Source organism: Zeus faber (assembly GCF_960531495.2).
Source record: "Zeus faber genome assembly, chromosome: 2".
Classification (NCBI taxonomy): Eukaryota; Metazoa; Chordata; class Actinopteri; order Zeiformes; family Zeidae; genus Zeus; species Zeus faber.
Genome location: NC_137189.1, coordinates 24,109,196 through 24,126,701, shown reverse-complemented (window position 1 = coordinate 24,126,701; position 17,506 = coordinate 24,109,196). Strand labels below are relative to the sequence as shown.

Genomic DNA, 17,506 nt, shown 5'->3' with positions numbered 1-17,506 from the left:
AAAAGATCTAGCGCCTGCAATGAACTCAATTGCCACTTACATCTATGTGATGCTGTGCAGAGGTTTTTGATGTGGCACTGATGTAAGTTTTTCCAACAGTCAATGACCTGGTGTGGACCTTCTCTAAAAAGAATGTGAGAGAACAAGGCACCTTTAGAAACCCTAGATCGATCATTTTCTGATTGAACCTTAGAATAATAATAGTAATAAAAATGAGTGATAACCACATTTGCGGAAACTGGAACTGTGTCAAAAAGGTGCCAACAAGGAAAGAATTCTCCACCACCCCTGCAATTATGTTCAGTTTAAAATGTGAGTGCTAGATGCGCTAGGATGGGAGCTTTAATTCGAAACACGAACATGATGAAGCAAACAAAGTTGATTATATTACACTTGTTAAAACTTAGACAATTATTCAGAGAAACAATGATTTTTTTTTTTTTAAAGGGGACCTGTGATGTTAATTTTTTACACAAGTTAATATAGGTCTCTGAGGTCCCCAAAACATGTTTCTGAAGTGTTTTGCTGAAAATACCAATCAAATTATGAATTCTAACCATTTTAACGTGCCTCTATACCATCTTGTTCTAAAACAGATTGTTTTGTTGTGGGAGGAGCCGCCCTCCCAAGCCCCCGAGTTGTGTGAGCCAATGGGGTTTGAGCGCAAGTTGCGGTTCTGTGAGCCAGTAGCATTTTGAGCATGGCCTCCTGGGTTTCGTTGTATTTACTCCATAACTTTCGCTTATTTCACCTCATGAGTCCACCAAAATCTGTTTCTGAACCAATTTCAGGTGAGAAATAAGCAATCCAGTTGCTAAATCTTCACTCATGTTAGATCGTCACTCATATTAGATCTATAACGCCTCATTTAAAAGTTAGTTCCGACTTTGGTTGCCGTGCTCCAGGCTTGTGGGAGACAGACACCGCACTGGGATGCAGGGTTTTTTTGTTTCATGTAAACGTCGGAAAATAAAATGAAATAAATCTACAATAAAAAAACAATACAATTTTTTATTGATTTTGTTTTGGGAAATGCACAGTGAATCGCATGCTGTGGCCTACATTTTATCTACTGCATACTTTTTTTTTTTTAAGAAAAAAGTCCAATAATTGCTCTGCATGGTCGAGCCAAGGATTATGAGCCCATTTTACAAGATCCGGTGAGCCCTAGTGTGAAATAAATGTTCCTTCATGATGTTCCCATATTCTGGGATGATAACAACCCCCAGGCCCACTGCTAAACAAATTCAACACCATGAACACCATGATGCAGCCCAACACCCACCTGATCCGAACATCACGGAACCTCTACGGAATGGGCTGGAGCGAACAGTGAAGTACATTTCTACCTTCATCCCTCGAACAACTGGAGGCTTTTCTTCTTCAAGAATGGTGCATCATCCCACCACTCACAACTCACAAGACCGTATAAAAGCCTTTAGAGAAGGTTTGTAGCTGTGATGGAGGCAAAGAGGGTACTTACTCCTTATTAGCTCCTTGATATTAATATGTTGCTTGGTCTTTCTGTTATTTTGTCCACCCTCCTGTGCACAAAATAATTTCTTAGTGTTAACGCCAGGCCTATTTGAGACACTGGGGATGCCATGTGGTTGGATTCCTTTTCAATATCCTTTGGCAGACCGATTACTCTGTGCCTGAATATAGCTGCATTCCAGACACATTTGTTGTAATAATCGAACAAAAAACAAAAAAAAAAAAAAAAATGTTGCTAGAAGAGCTTGGTAGAGTTTCCTTATTGTTGAGTGCATTCCACATTTGTGCTAATTGCTTGAACACATTACATTTCATTATGTCATTAAACAGACGCTTTTGTCCAAAGTGATGTACAATACAGAAACACCAATTATGATAGCGGTGAGCTTTCCTGGATTACTTATGATTAGTTATAAAACTGCAGTTATAATCTGAGTATGACATAGCAAATACCCCATAGACTTAAACCCAATTTTTAACAATAAATTGCCACAAATTCAAGATTAAGTTTTGGCTTTTGTTTAGCAGTGCACCTAGTGGTCTTTCAATGCAGAATTTTGAGGAAAACCCAAGTTTTGACAGATCTGAATTAGTAGCCTGCCCCTTGACACTAACACATCTTGCTGGTGTGGGGAAAAACCTGTCAAGACCCCTTTCCTCACTCCCAACTCCTTGGGAGTGAGCAACACCTCTAAAAGTGGTTGACGTGGCCCTTCTAAATATCCAGAGGCAAGGTTGGATGTCTTTTCCTGAGAGATGTCAGCTTGCTGCCCACCTTGTACTCCTTTAGCGAGACAGTTCCACTGGGACAATTGCACTGGCCCATTTATGCCCAACTACCTCCGCATGTCCTTTTTTATGCAGATCGCTGGAATGCTGGTGGTTTGACATAGTCTGGAAAAGCAATTGCAGTCTGCCCTGACCCAACCAGATACTACCATGTCATCTCATGCTAAACACAGACAAAACATTTACTTTACCTTCTCTTTCTGATTGCCTGTGTGATGGAGGTATTTGGCCTGTGAAGGGCCAAACGACAAGAGAGACAAACCTGCACATGGAAATGTTCTCCCTCAGTAGTGCAACACAATTAGGCAAACAAAAATCCATTGATGGTAGCAACAAGAAATTGTGCATGTGTATGACATTTTAAGAAAGTATGACATATTGCCCTGTGCTACCATCACTCCAGCTTCTAACTTTAAGGCCGTGGAAGTGTAGTGTTATGACCCGCTTATTGGAGGGGCGATCAGGAGAGTACACTATGAGCCCTTTTCCTATCTCCCAACGAGACGCTGGGAGTTCAACTTACCACAAGGCTCTCTTCTCTCCCTACACTACAGGTACTCCTCACTTAACAACCTGTTTAACGACCGTTCAGACTTGCGACCAGCTCTCTGACCAGTCTGTATTGTGCGCTGCAGCGTGTGCAGCGTCTCAGCGGCAAGCATCTCATTGCGCACCCTTCACCCTTCATCATCCTTTATATACTATATACACTATATATACTAATTATACACTTTATACTGTATATGATATGTACACTATATATACTATATACACTTTATATACTGTATATAATATGTACACTCTATACACTGTATACATGTCATCTCATCACCGTTTTCAGTTTCGTTCCCACAGTCTGTCAGTATTCACCACACCAGTGTTCACAATGGCCTTACCATGAAATAACATGGTCTTCGCTTATGGGCCAATTCACTTAACGACCTGGTCGTAGGAACGCAACTCGGTCGAAGTGAGGAGTACCTGTATTCAGAATTGTGTTCACGGTTGCCAATGGAGGACATTTTGTTAACTGGGAAAGGAAAAGGAAGGGTTTTTTTTTTCCGTGTGTGTGGAGATCTGGGGAATTGACCAGATTAATGTGGTTACCCTCCGGTTATTCGGTTTAAAAATATGTTTGACACTTCTTTAGAAACGTTTACATTTTGGGCACTTTTTAAGAAACAGCCATCGAGATACCGTTTCTATATCGTTGCTTCCGGGAACTTGAAGCAAATATTATCCACAGCAGAACTCATTGCCCTTAGTAAACTGTCGATACAGTACAGAAAAAAATTGAGAAAAAAGAACAGCACCCTTGGATGAAATAATTTCTTCTCAATCGATAATCATAGCGAAAGACACTGATGCAGAAAAGAGAATGCAACTTCAACCAGCACTTATACTTCCAGGGACATACCCCTAGATTCTGTGTGTACAGGACACATACAAAATACTTTTTATACTTTAGAACATGGATACACAGGGATTGACCAGTATATGGTCAGAGCAGTATGAATGTGTCTATAGCGTGTGTGTATACGCACATGTTTCAGAGTGTATGTGGGTGTGCGTCAGTGAGTCAGAGAGAGAGTGAGCTTGCAGGGAGTGTGTGTTTGCAAACCAGGCTATCACAGCTCAGTCATGCAGGTAAAGTCATCATCAGTGACAATCTGTTCCAGCCTCCAGGGAGATCTCACACACACACGCACGCACGCACACGCACACACACACACACACACACACACACACACACACACACACACACACACACACACACACACACTTTAGTGTGTAACATGAGGATGTTCCATTCTCAAGGGAGAGATTGAGTAAGAAATAGAAAAGGTGTGTGTGTGTGTGTGTGTGTGTGTGTGTGTGTGTGTGTGTGTGTGTGTGTGTGTGTGTGTGTGTGTGTGTGTGTGTGTGTGTGTGTGTGTGTGTGTGTGAGCACCTCCATTCGCCCAAACACGGCCAGGAGAAAATTAATTTTCTACAGCACCATTATCGTCATGACAAGCTGTCTTTTAATTAAGCCCTGACAAATAGCAAATAGAACATCACAGTTGTTTCACTTCTCTCTCAGGGGGGGGCCGCACACACAGAACGAAGCAAACCTTCATGAATAGGACGCCGAAGGATTTGAGAAGGTTCCCTCAGTCTCTCGGCAGGGCCACAGGGTCCACAGACCATGCTTTGGGAAGGTTTGCATTGAACTACAGTATAGAATAAAATAGGTTTGCTGATTGCTGAACAGTGAAAGCATGGGCTATGATGACTGTCCGATGCTGGTTTGGTTCTCTCCGCGCCCGTTGTTTTATCTCAAGTCTTGCCTGAGCATTTCTGCCGCTGGTGCTGCAAGTTGTGGAAAGAATTTGCAAAGTGCAGTAAACCTGTTGGATACCCAGTAGTATTAGTTGGAAACAGCTGTATTATAACCGACTAAAAGAGGGGTCCCCAACCCAGACCCTGGGTTTTAGTCAGACGGTCGGAGGGGCGAGGTGCTGCTGATAGGGGGATCATTAGACCCGCAAAGGCAAAGCGCTTTTTCCTGTTTATTTTTTTATCCAACTATATTGGCAAGTTTGTATAAAATAGAATAATCTCAGTCCAAATTATAGTCATATTTAAGCGGGCGCCACAGTGTGGTTTTAGTGGGGGAAAAAAATTGAAAAACATATTATGGCAAGAGAATAATGGAGCAACTACAGTAAAGTGTTCTAATGAGTCATATATTACAGAATACAGTAAATGACTTTATTTAGCCGGTAGGAAAAAGGAGAAGAGAAAGTCCAGACGACTAGCGGATTTATTATCTTGGCGAGAGATGAATATTCACGATGCACGCGTTCTGAACACGTCCTCATAGGTCACGTCTTTATTGATGGAATTGGAGTCAGCTGTCAGCGTGATGTTATTCAGAGCTGTGCTGAACAGCGCAAATATAAATGAACTTGAACTTCTCTCCACGCCTCTCATGATCTGCGCGTTCTCATTTTTTTGTTTTGTTTTCCCCAACGGCTCCACTCAGATCCACTCGAGTATTACTCATAATGAAATACAGAGCAGGGACCTGAGGCGACAGAACCTGCCCTGAACCCAATTGTCCATAACATTTTTATGTTGACCCGAACCTGTATGGGTTCCGGATTGGGCCTCGGGTAGTCGAGTTTGTGTGTAGACCTGCGAAGACCTCTGCACCAGACGACTCACAGCCTTATGGGTGAAGGTTGCCTTGTTATGTTTATTATTGGTGTGCTGACACAAGCTATTTTTTGTCTGCGTCACGGTGTCCCGGCACCAGCATTCTGACTTCCAGCATCGTGAGGTCTGTGTTCATGTATTAACTTGGATTGTTTGGTGGCTGTAGTCTATAGCTGACAACTGTATGAGTTGTGGTTGGTTGGGCAATGGTGCTGCATAACTTGAATTGATAATATGTAGGATTATGCTGTAGCCTATAGGCTATGTTGCTCTCTTTTCTTACGTATAATGCATTGCAGCTAAGTAATCAATCATTTCAATTTGGCCATTGCCGCCAGTTGCTGCATGTGCCACTACCTCTCTGATTTGCCACTGCCCACCCAGATGGAGACCTCATGTTACTGGTTCATGTATGTAAGCTGTGGCAAGAGTCGGAGAAGCTGTTGGAGAAGCAGTTGAAATCCATACATGCATATTTATTTATTCATTTCGCTCTCATCCATTTTACTTTTTCGTGACATGAAATCCATTCCCCCAAAGAGTGCACAACAACGAATGCTGGAGTAGCATAATTATCCTTGAGTCATCCTTGATATATGTCAACACAGCCAATGGTGAGAACTTTGGGTTGAAAGACAAATTAACTGAGTTGCCTCTTCGTTAATTATTGATGTATAATTAATTACACATGTATATGACAGGATTATGCGGCGGCGCGATTGGTGATCAACCAGCCAAAGAGGGCACATGTCACTCCGCTGCTCATGGAGCTCCACTGGTTACCTGTGGCCGCCCGCATCAAGTTCAAGTCTCTTATGCTGGCCTACAGAGTGATTTCTGGGAATGCTCCCGCCTACTTAAATGCTCTTGTAAGAGCACATGTTGCCCCCCGGATGCTGCGCTCGTCAAATGAGCGTCGCCTGGCTCTGCCGGCCATACAGCCACGGCAATCCAGGCTATTCTCATTTGTAGTTCCACGTTGGTGGAACGAGCTGCCAAAAATGACCAGAGCGGGGACCTCCCTCTCTGTCTTTAAGAAGCACTTGAAGACCCAGCTCTTCAGTGAGTACCTCCTGTCCTAATCTACAATTACTTAGCACCACCTTGCAGTATTTATTGTTACACTAATGTTGTTGTTACACTAATCTCTGTCGCAATGTAGCTTGAATGTCATTCTCCCTTGTAAGTCGCTTTGGATAAAAGCGTCTACTAAATGACTAAATGTAAATGTAATGTAAATGTTATGGAGAAAGAGTCAGAATTCTTATACTGACCAGTAACTTGTGTAACTATACCCTTTGGACTTCCATCCCAATGTGTTTGAATGGAAGTAAAGGATAATTGAAGGCTTTAAAATTTAATTATAAGGCATTCTGATAGGTTGTGCTATGGACAGTAATAAATGGGAAACAACATTTTAACAAGGCCTGGGTTGAAAAATAGCTAAGCCATCTTTTAACCTGAATACATAAACTAATTTAATGTGTTAAGTTAGCACTATGTACATGTTATCCTCCTTTTCCTTAGTATGTATGTATATGCATGGAAGGGCACATCTGTGTGTCTGTGTGTGTGTGTGTGTGTGTGTGTGTGTGTGTGTGTGTGTGTGTGTGTGTGTGTGTGTGTGTGTGTGTGTGTGTGTGTGTGTCTCTCAGAACTGGCAGTTCCGGCCAGGGGCAGCACATGACAATGCGTCAGTGTGGATTAAACAAGGCTGAATATGGCCTATAACCTTGTCAGACAGGCAAAGAAACTTGAGCCCTACTTCAAAGTCTGTTTTGGTTTTAAGAGCCAGCTGCTGGCACTTCTGACATTCGATTACAAATCCTGACAAGCACATGTACATGACTGCTGTTTGCTTCCGGTAATGCCATAGACTTGAACAAGACTCTTGCCGTAGTCACTTCCGCCTCTCAAACACAAACTTCAGCTATGAAGTGCTCCTGCAGCCCCCCCTCCTGCCAGGCTGCCCACATTTCCCCTAGTTCCTTCCATCCCCGTTAGCGTGACGTAGAGATGCGTTTTGCACGAAAACTGCAAACACTAGTAATCTAATGGACGTCTCCTGCCATCCACTACAGCCTTGTCTGCTGTTTACAACTGTTAAATTAGCACTTTAACACAATTTCTATTCTATGTCTGGTTAGACCTTTGCTCTTAACCATTTCATCACCTCACATAAGCCAGACTTCTTTATTTTCAACAGAAACCGGGTTAAGGTCAGGGGACTCATGCCCTCTAGTTAGTAATGCCCACCTTGAATTCCCCGAGGCTCACTGGCCATGGTGGGGGACTTGCTGTGGTTTTCAAGAAGCATTTTAAATGTAGTCCTATCAGCTGCAGCTGATTAAACTAGTTTTGAGCTGCCGATTTCGAAAGTTGATGGTGCCCATTTTGCTGCATTGCTTTTTATTGCCCTCATAAATCAAATAATATATTTTTTACTGAATTTTCAGATCTTTTATCTACGGCGGTATTAATTATGACCAAATTGCGCGTCGACGAATGCTGCCCACTGCTCCTGGCTGCCCCCCTGGAGAAAGCGACGAGCCAGGATGGGTTAAATGCAGAGGCCTCATTTCACCGGCCACCATCCAAAGAATGTGCATGTGTTGTGGTGTGTGATAATTAAAGATTCTTCTTCTTCATTAATCTGGTTCAGCATGTGTCAGGCCCCACCTGTAACCATGGACATACTATATATATATATATATATATATATATATATATATATATATATATATATATATATACACACACACACACACACACACACACACACACACACACACACACACACACACACAGTATATATATATATATATATATATATATATATATATATATATATATATATATACACACACTGTATATAGATTAAACTTTTACCCTAGGCTTGTCATTAAGTTCTTTATCTATGGAGGTATTTGTCTTGGACCATAAAAGTATTTTTTTGACACCACATCAGCTTTCAATTCATCCGCCTGGATTACTGAAACCATCTGCAGCCTAAAACAAGACTGCAGAAAGGGTGAGTGTAGACGGAAAAAGTCCAAACTAAGTTAATTTCCTCTACATGAAGGAACTATGGTCTTCACCGAACCTTAAAAAATAAAGGAGAGAGCTGTTAAATTCGCTGAGTTAAATAATGCTAACAAGCGTAACCCCAAGTTTCTGTTTAGGACTATTGACAGACTTCTGACCCCTCTCTTTCAGCTGCTCCAGTTACCTGCATCCATAACTGTGAACATTTTCTATCTTTTTTTATTGAAAAGGTCAATAATATCAGAAACAACATTTAATCCCAGCTGCTTTTTTGATAACTCAGTCACTTTCCGTATTTCCTTATCCAAGTTGGACCCATCTCCTTGCCTAAATGTATTGATACCATTTCACATATGCGATTATCCTCCAGTCGCCTAGATGTGTTACCTGTAAAGTATTTTATTTTACCATTTTATAATGAATGAATCCCTGACCACTGGCTCTGTCCTAGATTATTTTAAGACTGTGCCTGTCCAGTCCCTCCTAAAAAAAATGGCCTGGATCTAGCAATTTTAAATAACTACGGCACATCTCCAAGTAACCTTTAATCTCAAAGATCCTCGAAAAAATAGTGTCAGGGCAGCTCTTCATTTTCTACAGCTCAACACAGACAAAACTGAAGCTCTTGTCTTTGGCCCAGACCACAAAGTCACCAACATTTCTGAATAACTTGGCCCATTGGCTGATGAAGGCGACTCCACTTCCAGAAAACTTGGTATAATTTTCAATCCACAACTAAATTTTGACCTGCATGTGGAAAAAACTGGTCCTGCTTTTGTCAGCTGAGAAAGATCTCCCAAATCCGAGCTGTCCTATCTTTTTTTTAACAACCTTGAATGCACCATCCATACATTTATTTTTCCCCCACCTTGATTATTGTAATGCACTTCTTTTATGCCTTAGCCAAGGCACCATGCCGCAACTACAGTTAGTGCAAAACGCAGCTGCAAGGCTTATTACAAAGTCAAGACTCAGTTGCCACATCATCCCCATTGATCCCCAGTCCTTGCACTGGCTGCCAATCAAATAGATTTGAAGATTCTTTTAATCACTTTGAAAGAACTACACAGTCAGGCACTCATATAATATCACTGAGCTTTTAAAACCCTACTGCCCGTTTCCTCAGATCCCCTGATCAAGGGTTCCTGGTGGTCCCTCGATCAAGGCTGAAGTGAAAACCAAGGGTGGCCGGTCCTTTGTCTTTTTTAGCTCCCTCTCTGTGGAACTGTCTGACCCTAATGATCAGATCAGCCGAGTCTGTCGACTGTTTAAAATCTTGCCTGAAAATCAACTTTTTTTAGATTGGCTTTTTTATAATATACCCCTTTGTAGTAGTATATTTTAGTATTTGTGGGATCATATGTGTTTGTGTAACTGCCTCAATGATGGTTCAAGCACTTTGGAATGTAACTGTTTGAAAAGGTGCAATACAACATAACATATAATATATATAATTTAATATTCACTAACAGCTTAGCTGTGTGTATATAGATGGGATACCACAATCTAGTCGACAAGTCGTTTGTATGGATGGAACACTTTTTTCCCCCCACAAGTATTATTTATATATTTTCAAATACACATTATATATATACATATAAAATAGTCACCAACTGTCATTTTATAATATTATAAAATGACAGTTGATTGACTGTTACTTATTAATGTTTATATTATGTTAGAGGTTTCCCTACAGACCAAACACGCTGATGTTAAATTATGGCTTTGTGTACACAGGGACGAACAGATTCCTCATTGAAGTGCATCTGCCAACTAATTGACTACAAAAAAATCCCAACTTTTGCCCTAACCTGGAGTGTACAGTATGTGTATGTGAAAACAGGAAGAAGGACGTCTCCTGACCAGAGAGAGCCTTTTCATGTATTAAAAGCATCTGACTTCAGTAATGCCCAGGAGAGAGGCTGCAGATGGACAGTGGGTTTCTTTGTATGTGTGGGACGAGCAGCCCTACCTTTTCAGGTTGAGCAGGGCCCACGGGATGCCTGTGGGGGTTTTGAAAGCTGGTAAGAGCCTCTCGCCCAGTTCCACCGCCTTCTTCCGGAAAACCTGCAATGGCGATAGCAATAGGTAGAGATGAAATGGTGAGAGATAAAAAGGAGGGAAAAAGAAAGAAGCAGGCATAAATCAAAGGTTTCTCCCCATGTGGTAGATGGATGGCTTTATATTTCACTGGCCAGCTACCAGGAAAATATATTTGTCACTATGCGTGGTGAGTCAGCAAGAAAATGTATACTCCACACTAAACAATGGGACATGATGGCCAGGAGGAAAAATAATTCCAATGGAAGACTTCAAGGTCAATTGAAAGTATATTGGCCAACGTTACTCTCCAAGCTAGAGAGCAGTTTACTTAAGCTGGAGTTTAATTAATTTGAGTTAACTGGCCTGAGCAAATGGAAGAGCACAACATACAACATGCCATAATGTTGAAGAACAAAAGCAACCATGGACCTTTCTTTTCAAAGACCCAAGTGACACTTGATCATATGACAGATGACGGTTCCTTTGTCCTGATGAGCTCCTTCTTGTCACTGTATTGTTCTGCCGTGTCTTTAAACCGCATCCTATTTGCAGCCAGCAAGCCTTTCAGCTAGCCTGTCAACCGTTGGTTCTTGCTCTCAATTATTCACTCACTTAATATGTCAGTCAGTCAGTCTGCCTGCCTGCCTATTGGGTAGCCAGTTAGTCAGTTCACCAGCTGTTGAGTCATTTAATAATTCAATCATCTACCCAGCCAGGCAGTCACTCATGCAGTCTGGCGGTTGTTCAATCAGTCAGGTCAGCCAGTGTGACAGCTATTTTGTCAACCAAGCAACCAGCCAGCAACGTTCCTCCTTCATTGGCAGCATATTCAACAAGACACAGACAGTTCTTAACATGAGTTCTGTGAATCTGGCTATTGGGTGTGTGGGTATATAGCAACAGCTGCTGCTGTAGGTGTTGCATAATTGATTTTCTTGTGACATACAGATCATAAACAATCACAATGCATATCAAACGGGCTGTTTATCATTTTTTATCATTGTATTCCGGCTGGCAAGCAGAGAAGTGTGCGTAGGTGTGTGCATGTGTGCACACGGAGGGAGGATATTGGTTTTGCATGAGACCTCAGGAGACCAAATGTCAAAACCATGAAGCAGCACGGCTGTCTGCTCTTCAAAAAAAGAATTGTCAGTTGAAGGAAATGCGAGGGCTGTGTGTGGCGCTGCAGAGAAGCGGTATGGCACTACGGCACAAAGGAAGATGTGGCTTTTAAATGGTGTTTGTTCTCAGCCGCTTTGAAATGTGCTCTTGTGTGATTGTTCGGGGAGGAAGGTGGGGGTCCCAATTAATCAGAATCAACTTCGCTGATGTTCCCTCAGTGCCACCCCTGGGGCCCACGGCATCTGCGAGCACCGCCGATTGAACACATATCGGTTGTCAGAATATACAATGCAGAAAGAGGTTCTCCATCCAGCTTTAGGTCATTGCACGTTTTCGAATGGAAAAGTTGGACGGCCATCATACAATAAAATCACAATACAAGTTTGCTCTTCAGGTTATATAACCCTGAAATTGGGAAGACTGCCTTTGATCATGTACATGTAATATGAAGATCAAAAACAAATGCAAACCAGCCAATTCCATTATATAATCTTACAGACAACATTACAAAGTCTGTGATTATTTTGTTTGTTAAGTATGAATATTACATTGGCCACAGGTATTGAAAGGGATCTAGTGATCTCAATGAGACAAGCTAAACATCGCCAAATGATCTCTCATCACTGCTGCAGCAGAGTGGTAAGTTTGTCAATAGTAAAGCGTTCAGTGAGGTTGTGCTAATAAGAGTGACAAATGATGGTAACCATCATTTTAATAAGGCCTGGGTTGAAAAATAGCGAACCTGCCCTTTAAATGAAGAAGCACGGCTGAGCTGAGCTCCCTCTCTTTCCGCCAAGCTGTGGTTTACACTCAAGTAGTGTCAGTCTTGCAACTGCGGCAGAAATGGGCGTCAAATTCACACTTCCTCCTAATCTGTATCTCGGGTTTCTTGGTATCTTGGGTCGGTTTGGCCGTTGTTCTGTTGTTGAGCTGGGATGCTGCAGGAGGGTTTGTATTTTTCTGTAATGAAGTAGAGTTTATCTGTGATTAATGCCTAAGATAAGGCCAGGGGCTATAATCGAGAAGAAAAAGACGAAAAAGACAAGGAAGGACACACTGAGGGAGAAATTAAACGCACCCTGTGTTCAAGGCCATCAGGCAAACTGTCAACAAGCTTTAATAAGCAATCAAATTATACAGAAGCAGCAAGAGGGAACACATACACAGGAACAAAGAAAGCCAAGGGCTAATAATATTAGTAAATATTGATATTGGTAATTACATTTCACACTTGGCTGTCTGAAAAAATACTGCTTGACAATCAAAGTGGTGTGTGTGTGTGTGTGTGTGTGTGTGTGTGTGTGTGTGTGTGTGTGTGTGTGTGTGTGTGTGTGTGTGTGTGTGTGTGTGTGCGCGCGCGCACGCACAGTGGCTGACTTGCTGGATTGTCGTGTTGGGACTGAGGGGAACAGCTATCTTGGAATACAACATCCTTTTTTATTTTTATACTTTTTTAATCAGAGCCCATCCCAAGATTTCTCAACACCTTCCCATTCAAAAGTTTTGATTTGCCCGTCTGGAGGCTTATTATGTGACACATAAAAAGGAGCAGAATGGCTGGGCTGTAATGGTGCTAAGCATGAATTGTCATGCATGCGCAATCGGTGTCATACCTGCTGGAACTCATGACCTGCCATACTAACCCATCAAAACTGGATTGAAATGTAACCCTATGTAGCAAATCAGAATCAAATGTGAAATGTGAAGGCCAAAACAACGTTGTCAGTAGATGTTTGTACATGTATGACAGTGTACCTTCCCCGGAGTGTCGCCAGAAAGATATGAACTCGGCCCCAAAATGATTTGTGTCGAGACGTATGAACAAAGAGATTGGAATTGGGTGTCTGTGATGAGGAGAGGAAGTTGGAAGTTCGGGAAAGGAACGTTGCTCACTTTCTGACACATTTACGTTTGCCCTCTGCAAAGTCATTTCATTCAAAGAATGAGGACAAAGTCTACCACGGTTTTAGTGTGTGTGTGTGTGTGTGTGTGTGTGTGTGTGTGTGTGTGTGTGTGTGTGTGTGTGTGTGTGTGTGTGTGTGTATGTGTGTGTGTGTGTGTTGCTCAAGTGGTTTTGAGAAGTTGCGATTTCCTCCAGCTACTAGCTCCCAGCTGTACAATTCTACCCAGTTTACCAGTAAGTGTGTGTGCGTACACGCCCTCGGTGTGCGTACACGCCCTCAGTGTGCGTATACTTGATGTAGTCCACAGAGAGCGACGCCCGGACAGCTCTCTAACTAAGACGAATCGCCCAACCGTGCCGTGAGGCAACAAGGATCCCCTTGCGGGACAACCTCCCCATCTAAGATTAGTGCAATGTCTGCAGTGGTGTCCGCCTACACAACACCTCTCTGCCCCCCAATCCCTACTTGTCCTACCTCCACCTCTCACCACAAAAAAAAAAAAAAAAATGTATGTATAGATGGACAGTCCGAAGTCCTTTACTTTTTGTAGGCAACACATAACATACCTTTGCCAGTGTGGGCATCTGCATTTATCAGCATTGCATCCCCAAAAAATACATCTCTACTATGATCAATTGTGAAACGCACCCAGGACATGTGGAAGCACCTGCATGCTGAGGCAGCCTGCCTTGCTGGTGGCTCTTTCTTTTTGAGACGCATCACTCTGTCCCTGTGTAAGTCAACTTTTAATTGGTTTTCAGAATGCACACCAGAACCCCCCCTGTCAGTGCTCGTCAATGAAAGCTCGTTGCAGGTTGGAGAAACACAAACCATTATTCTTTCCTTGGAGGAAAGACACAAAGTTATGTCCAAAGAGGGGAGACTGCTTGCTTGCTTGCTTGGCAGAGGGCTTGTCCTGTCAGGCACTTGAATTTACAGCCATGGAGTTTTGAATATGCATATGACTCTGGATAACAGACATTGTTTAGTACTTTCTAGCTGTCGTTTACTTGTAACAGGCCAAAAAGGGGAAAAGTGGAAAAGGGGAAAAAGGTTTGGCTGATTGGCGAGTTTGAAGAAATGAGGTGGATCAACAGACTTGTACTGTACAAGGCATTCTTAACTGCATTAACGATTTTACAAGCTGGCAAGCAGGATAACTTGGCAACTGTAAACAATAAGACAGAAATTAAGATTGTGTTATTCAGCCAAACCAAGCTTCAGAGACCAAGAGTCTTTTGTGTTTACTGAAATGGCAGGGATATACAGTACCAAAAGACTTTCAAAGGGCTTTGAAAGAAAATCTAGCAACGAAAAACATCACATAATTTGAAGACTTTCCCATCTCAGCAGTGCACACAGAGGATCCCACATTAGAAGTTGGACTCGATGCAAAAGGCATCATGGTGTAATTCATGACTAGGGCTGGGCCGGTTATATTTCATAATCTGACGATTGGCGGTTATTGATGGTCACCGACACACGCAAAAAAACCCATCATAATCGCCAGTTGCTAATGATTTTTTCTAAAATGTATCAGCTAATCTACTTTTCCTGTGAATATACATAAATAATTTAATTTCGTGTATGATTAAACACCACATGACCCATCTAAAACAAAGCCGACAATACTTCTCCATGCAAATTAAAAGCAATCGAAAGAAAACAAAATTAATTGAAAGAAATCAAAAGTAATCAAAAGAAAGCAAAAGTCACTGAGGTGCGCTGTCTAGTCTGAAGTTTAAAGTGCCCTCTACCAATCTGGGAGACGGTTGTGCAACATTGCAAAGCGAGTATTGTTTTTAATCTTCGTTTCGAAGTAGACTATGTTATAATGATAAAAAAATATTAATTAGAATAATAATAATAAAGACTAATTTGCACTTGACTAATGAGGACACGTTCAGAGTGTGTACCTCATGAATATTCCTTGCACAGAAAATAAATCTGCTACCTGCTCGTCTGGACTTTCTTTTCTCCTTTTTCTTACCGGCTAAATGAAGTCATTTATTCTTGAATATGCGACTCATTAAAACAATGGTGTTGCTACGTTATTCTCCTGCCATGATTATACAAAATAATGTCGGGAAAGGAGATATTGTCTTCTTCCCCCCCCCCACTAAAACTACACAGTTGTTTTAGTGGGGCTCCGCCTTTGCGCGTGAAAAAAGCCACCATGGACATCAAGAAGCAAAGGGGAAGTGCACCTCTGCACGGGCCCCCACCCCCCATGACCGGCCTAGCTCTATTCACTACCTAAACCCAACACCACTGATCGCAACAGCTGCATTGAAATTTAAATTGGTAGGAAATATCCCAGTCTGGAGGAGAAAAAGGAGGCAAATGCTGGTGTGGTGGTGCGTGTCTGTGTGCAGCGGCTACGACTCCTTCACAAGCTGGACTCTCTTGCATTAAGCTATTAGAACTTAAGAATGACAGAGGGACAAAGACAGGGAAAACAAGATGGAGGGAGGGAGGGAGAGGGAGAGAGAGAGAGAGAGAGATTTGTTAAGGAGTACAAGGGCAACCATTCACACAACAGAAGGCTTCTGCTCATAGCTGTCAGCTCCTCAGTGCTTTGGAGTGCTGTGTGTGTGTGTGTGTGTGTGTGTGTGTGTGTGTGTGTATGTGTGCGTTTAGGCGTGTGTGTGTGTGTGTGTGTGTGTGTGTGTGTGTATGTGCGTTTAGGCATGTGTGTGTGTGTGTGTGTGTGTGTGTGTGCGCGCGCGTGTGTGTCACAGGAGGCCAGCTTTAGCCCACAGATTTCTAGGGCCTCTCCAATACAGCTGTCACACTGTCAGAGAAAAGGCCTCCAAAGCCCGGCCTTGTTCTGAAGGAGGAGTGAAACACAAGGGAGGGAGGGAGAGAAGAGAAGAACAAATAGAGAGACGACTCAAAAATGCTAGGATGACTAGAGGAATGAGAAAGGTGGCAAAGTGGTGAAGGAGAAGATTGAAGAGAGGAGAAAGTGGCTGTGAATCTGAAATCTGAATCTGAAAGTAGATCTGACAATGTCCCCCATTACAAAAATATCTGATACCGGGAGTCGCAGCCGGCCGAGTCAGATATTAAAGCAGAGCTTCAGTGCTTTTAGGGTTCACAGAAGCATGTTAAGTTGCCTGTACGGTAGAAAAAAAAAAAGTCAATTGTTAGGCCTAATGGCCTAAAAATAACAGTCCAAGTCAGATTTAGTGCTCAGGAGTTGGTAAAAGCAGTGAGACAGCGATATCGGTGCACTCCTCAGGGTAGGAGTGTGCGTGCCAGTTGCTGAGCTACGGTAAAGTAAAACACATAGATAAAGGATGAAATGGCATTTAGCCCACGAGTTGAAATGAGGAAGGGTACAGGAAAGGGTCTGGGAAAAAAAGTGATAAAGCTCAATGTGATTAGAATTCAACCTTTAATGGCTATAAGTATTGGAATTGGCCTTACTTAACCCAAAGAAACTATCAGAGGAATGGGTTCACCATTGTACGTTCTACTGCTGCAGCTACTGTTGCAACCGAAGACAACCACAAGACCACACAAAGCCTATTACAATGCAGGAAATTTCATTGGTCTAAATGCATGTTGATGAGAACATATGAATATTACATTTTCTGGATATAAAGAAGATATAATATAAGTATATCATATTTAATCGAGCCAAACTATTTACAGTGGAATGCCAAAAACCTGGTGCCTGATATAAAACAGAATTGTCAACTCGCTGCACTCCGTTTCCATCCTCAGTCTGACATTGCCTCCATTCTAACCGATTTCCGTGGGGAAGGGGATTCCATTTTCCCTCACCAATCACTAGAGACCAACGTATCTGCCTGAATCTAACATCTTTTTTAAGTCGACACTGATGCGTAACCACGCTTCAAAACGGGGTCGTATCAAATTCAAGAATATTATTTAGAAGC

At 42.3% G+C, this 17,506-nt stretch overlaps 1 protein-coding gene across 1 annotated transcript in view; it reads right to left on the bottom strand.

Annotated features, from left to right (window-relative positions):
* man1a1 (mannosidase, alpha, class 1A, member 1) overlaps positions 1 to 17,506 on the bottom strand; it is a 163,760-nt gene that overhangs the window by 34,471 nt on the left and 111,783 nt on the right. The window contains exon 5 of the mRNA XM_079996727.1: positions 10,502 to 10,596. Within this exon, the coding sequence (XP_079852853.1) occupies positions 10,502 to 10,596 (95 nt within the window). The remainder of the gene's footprint in view (positions 1 to 10,501; positions 10,597 to 17,506) is intronic.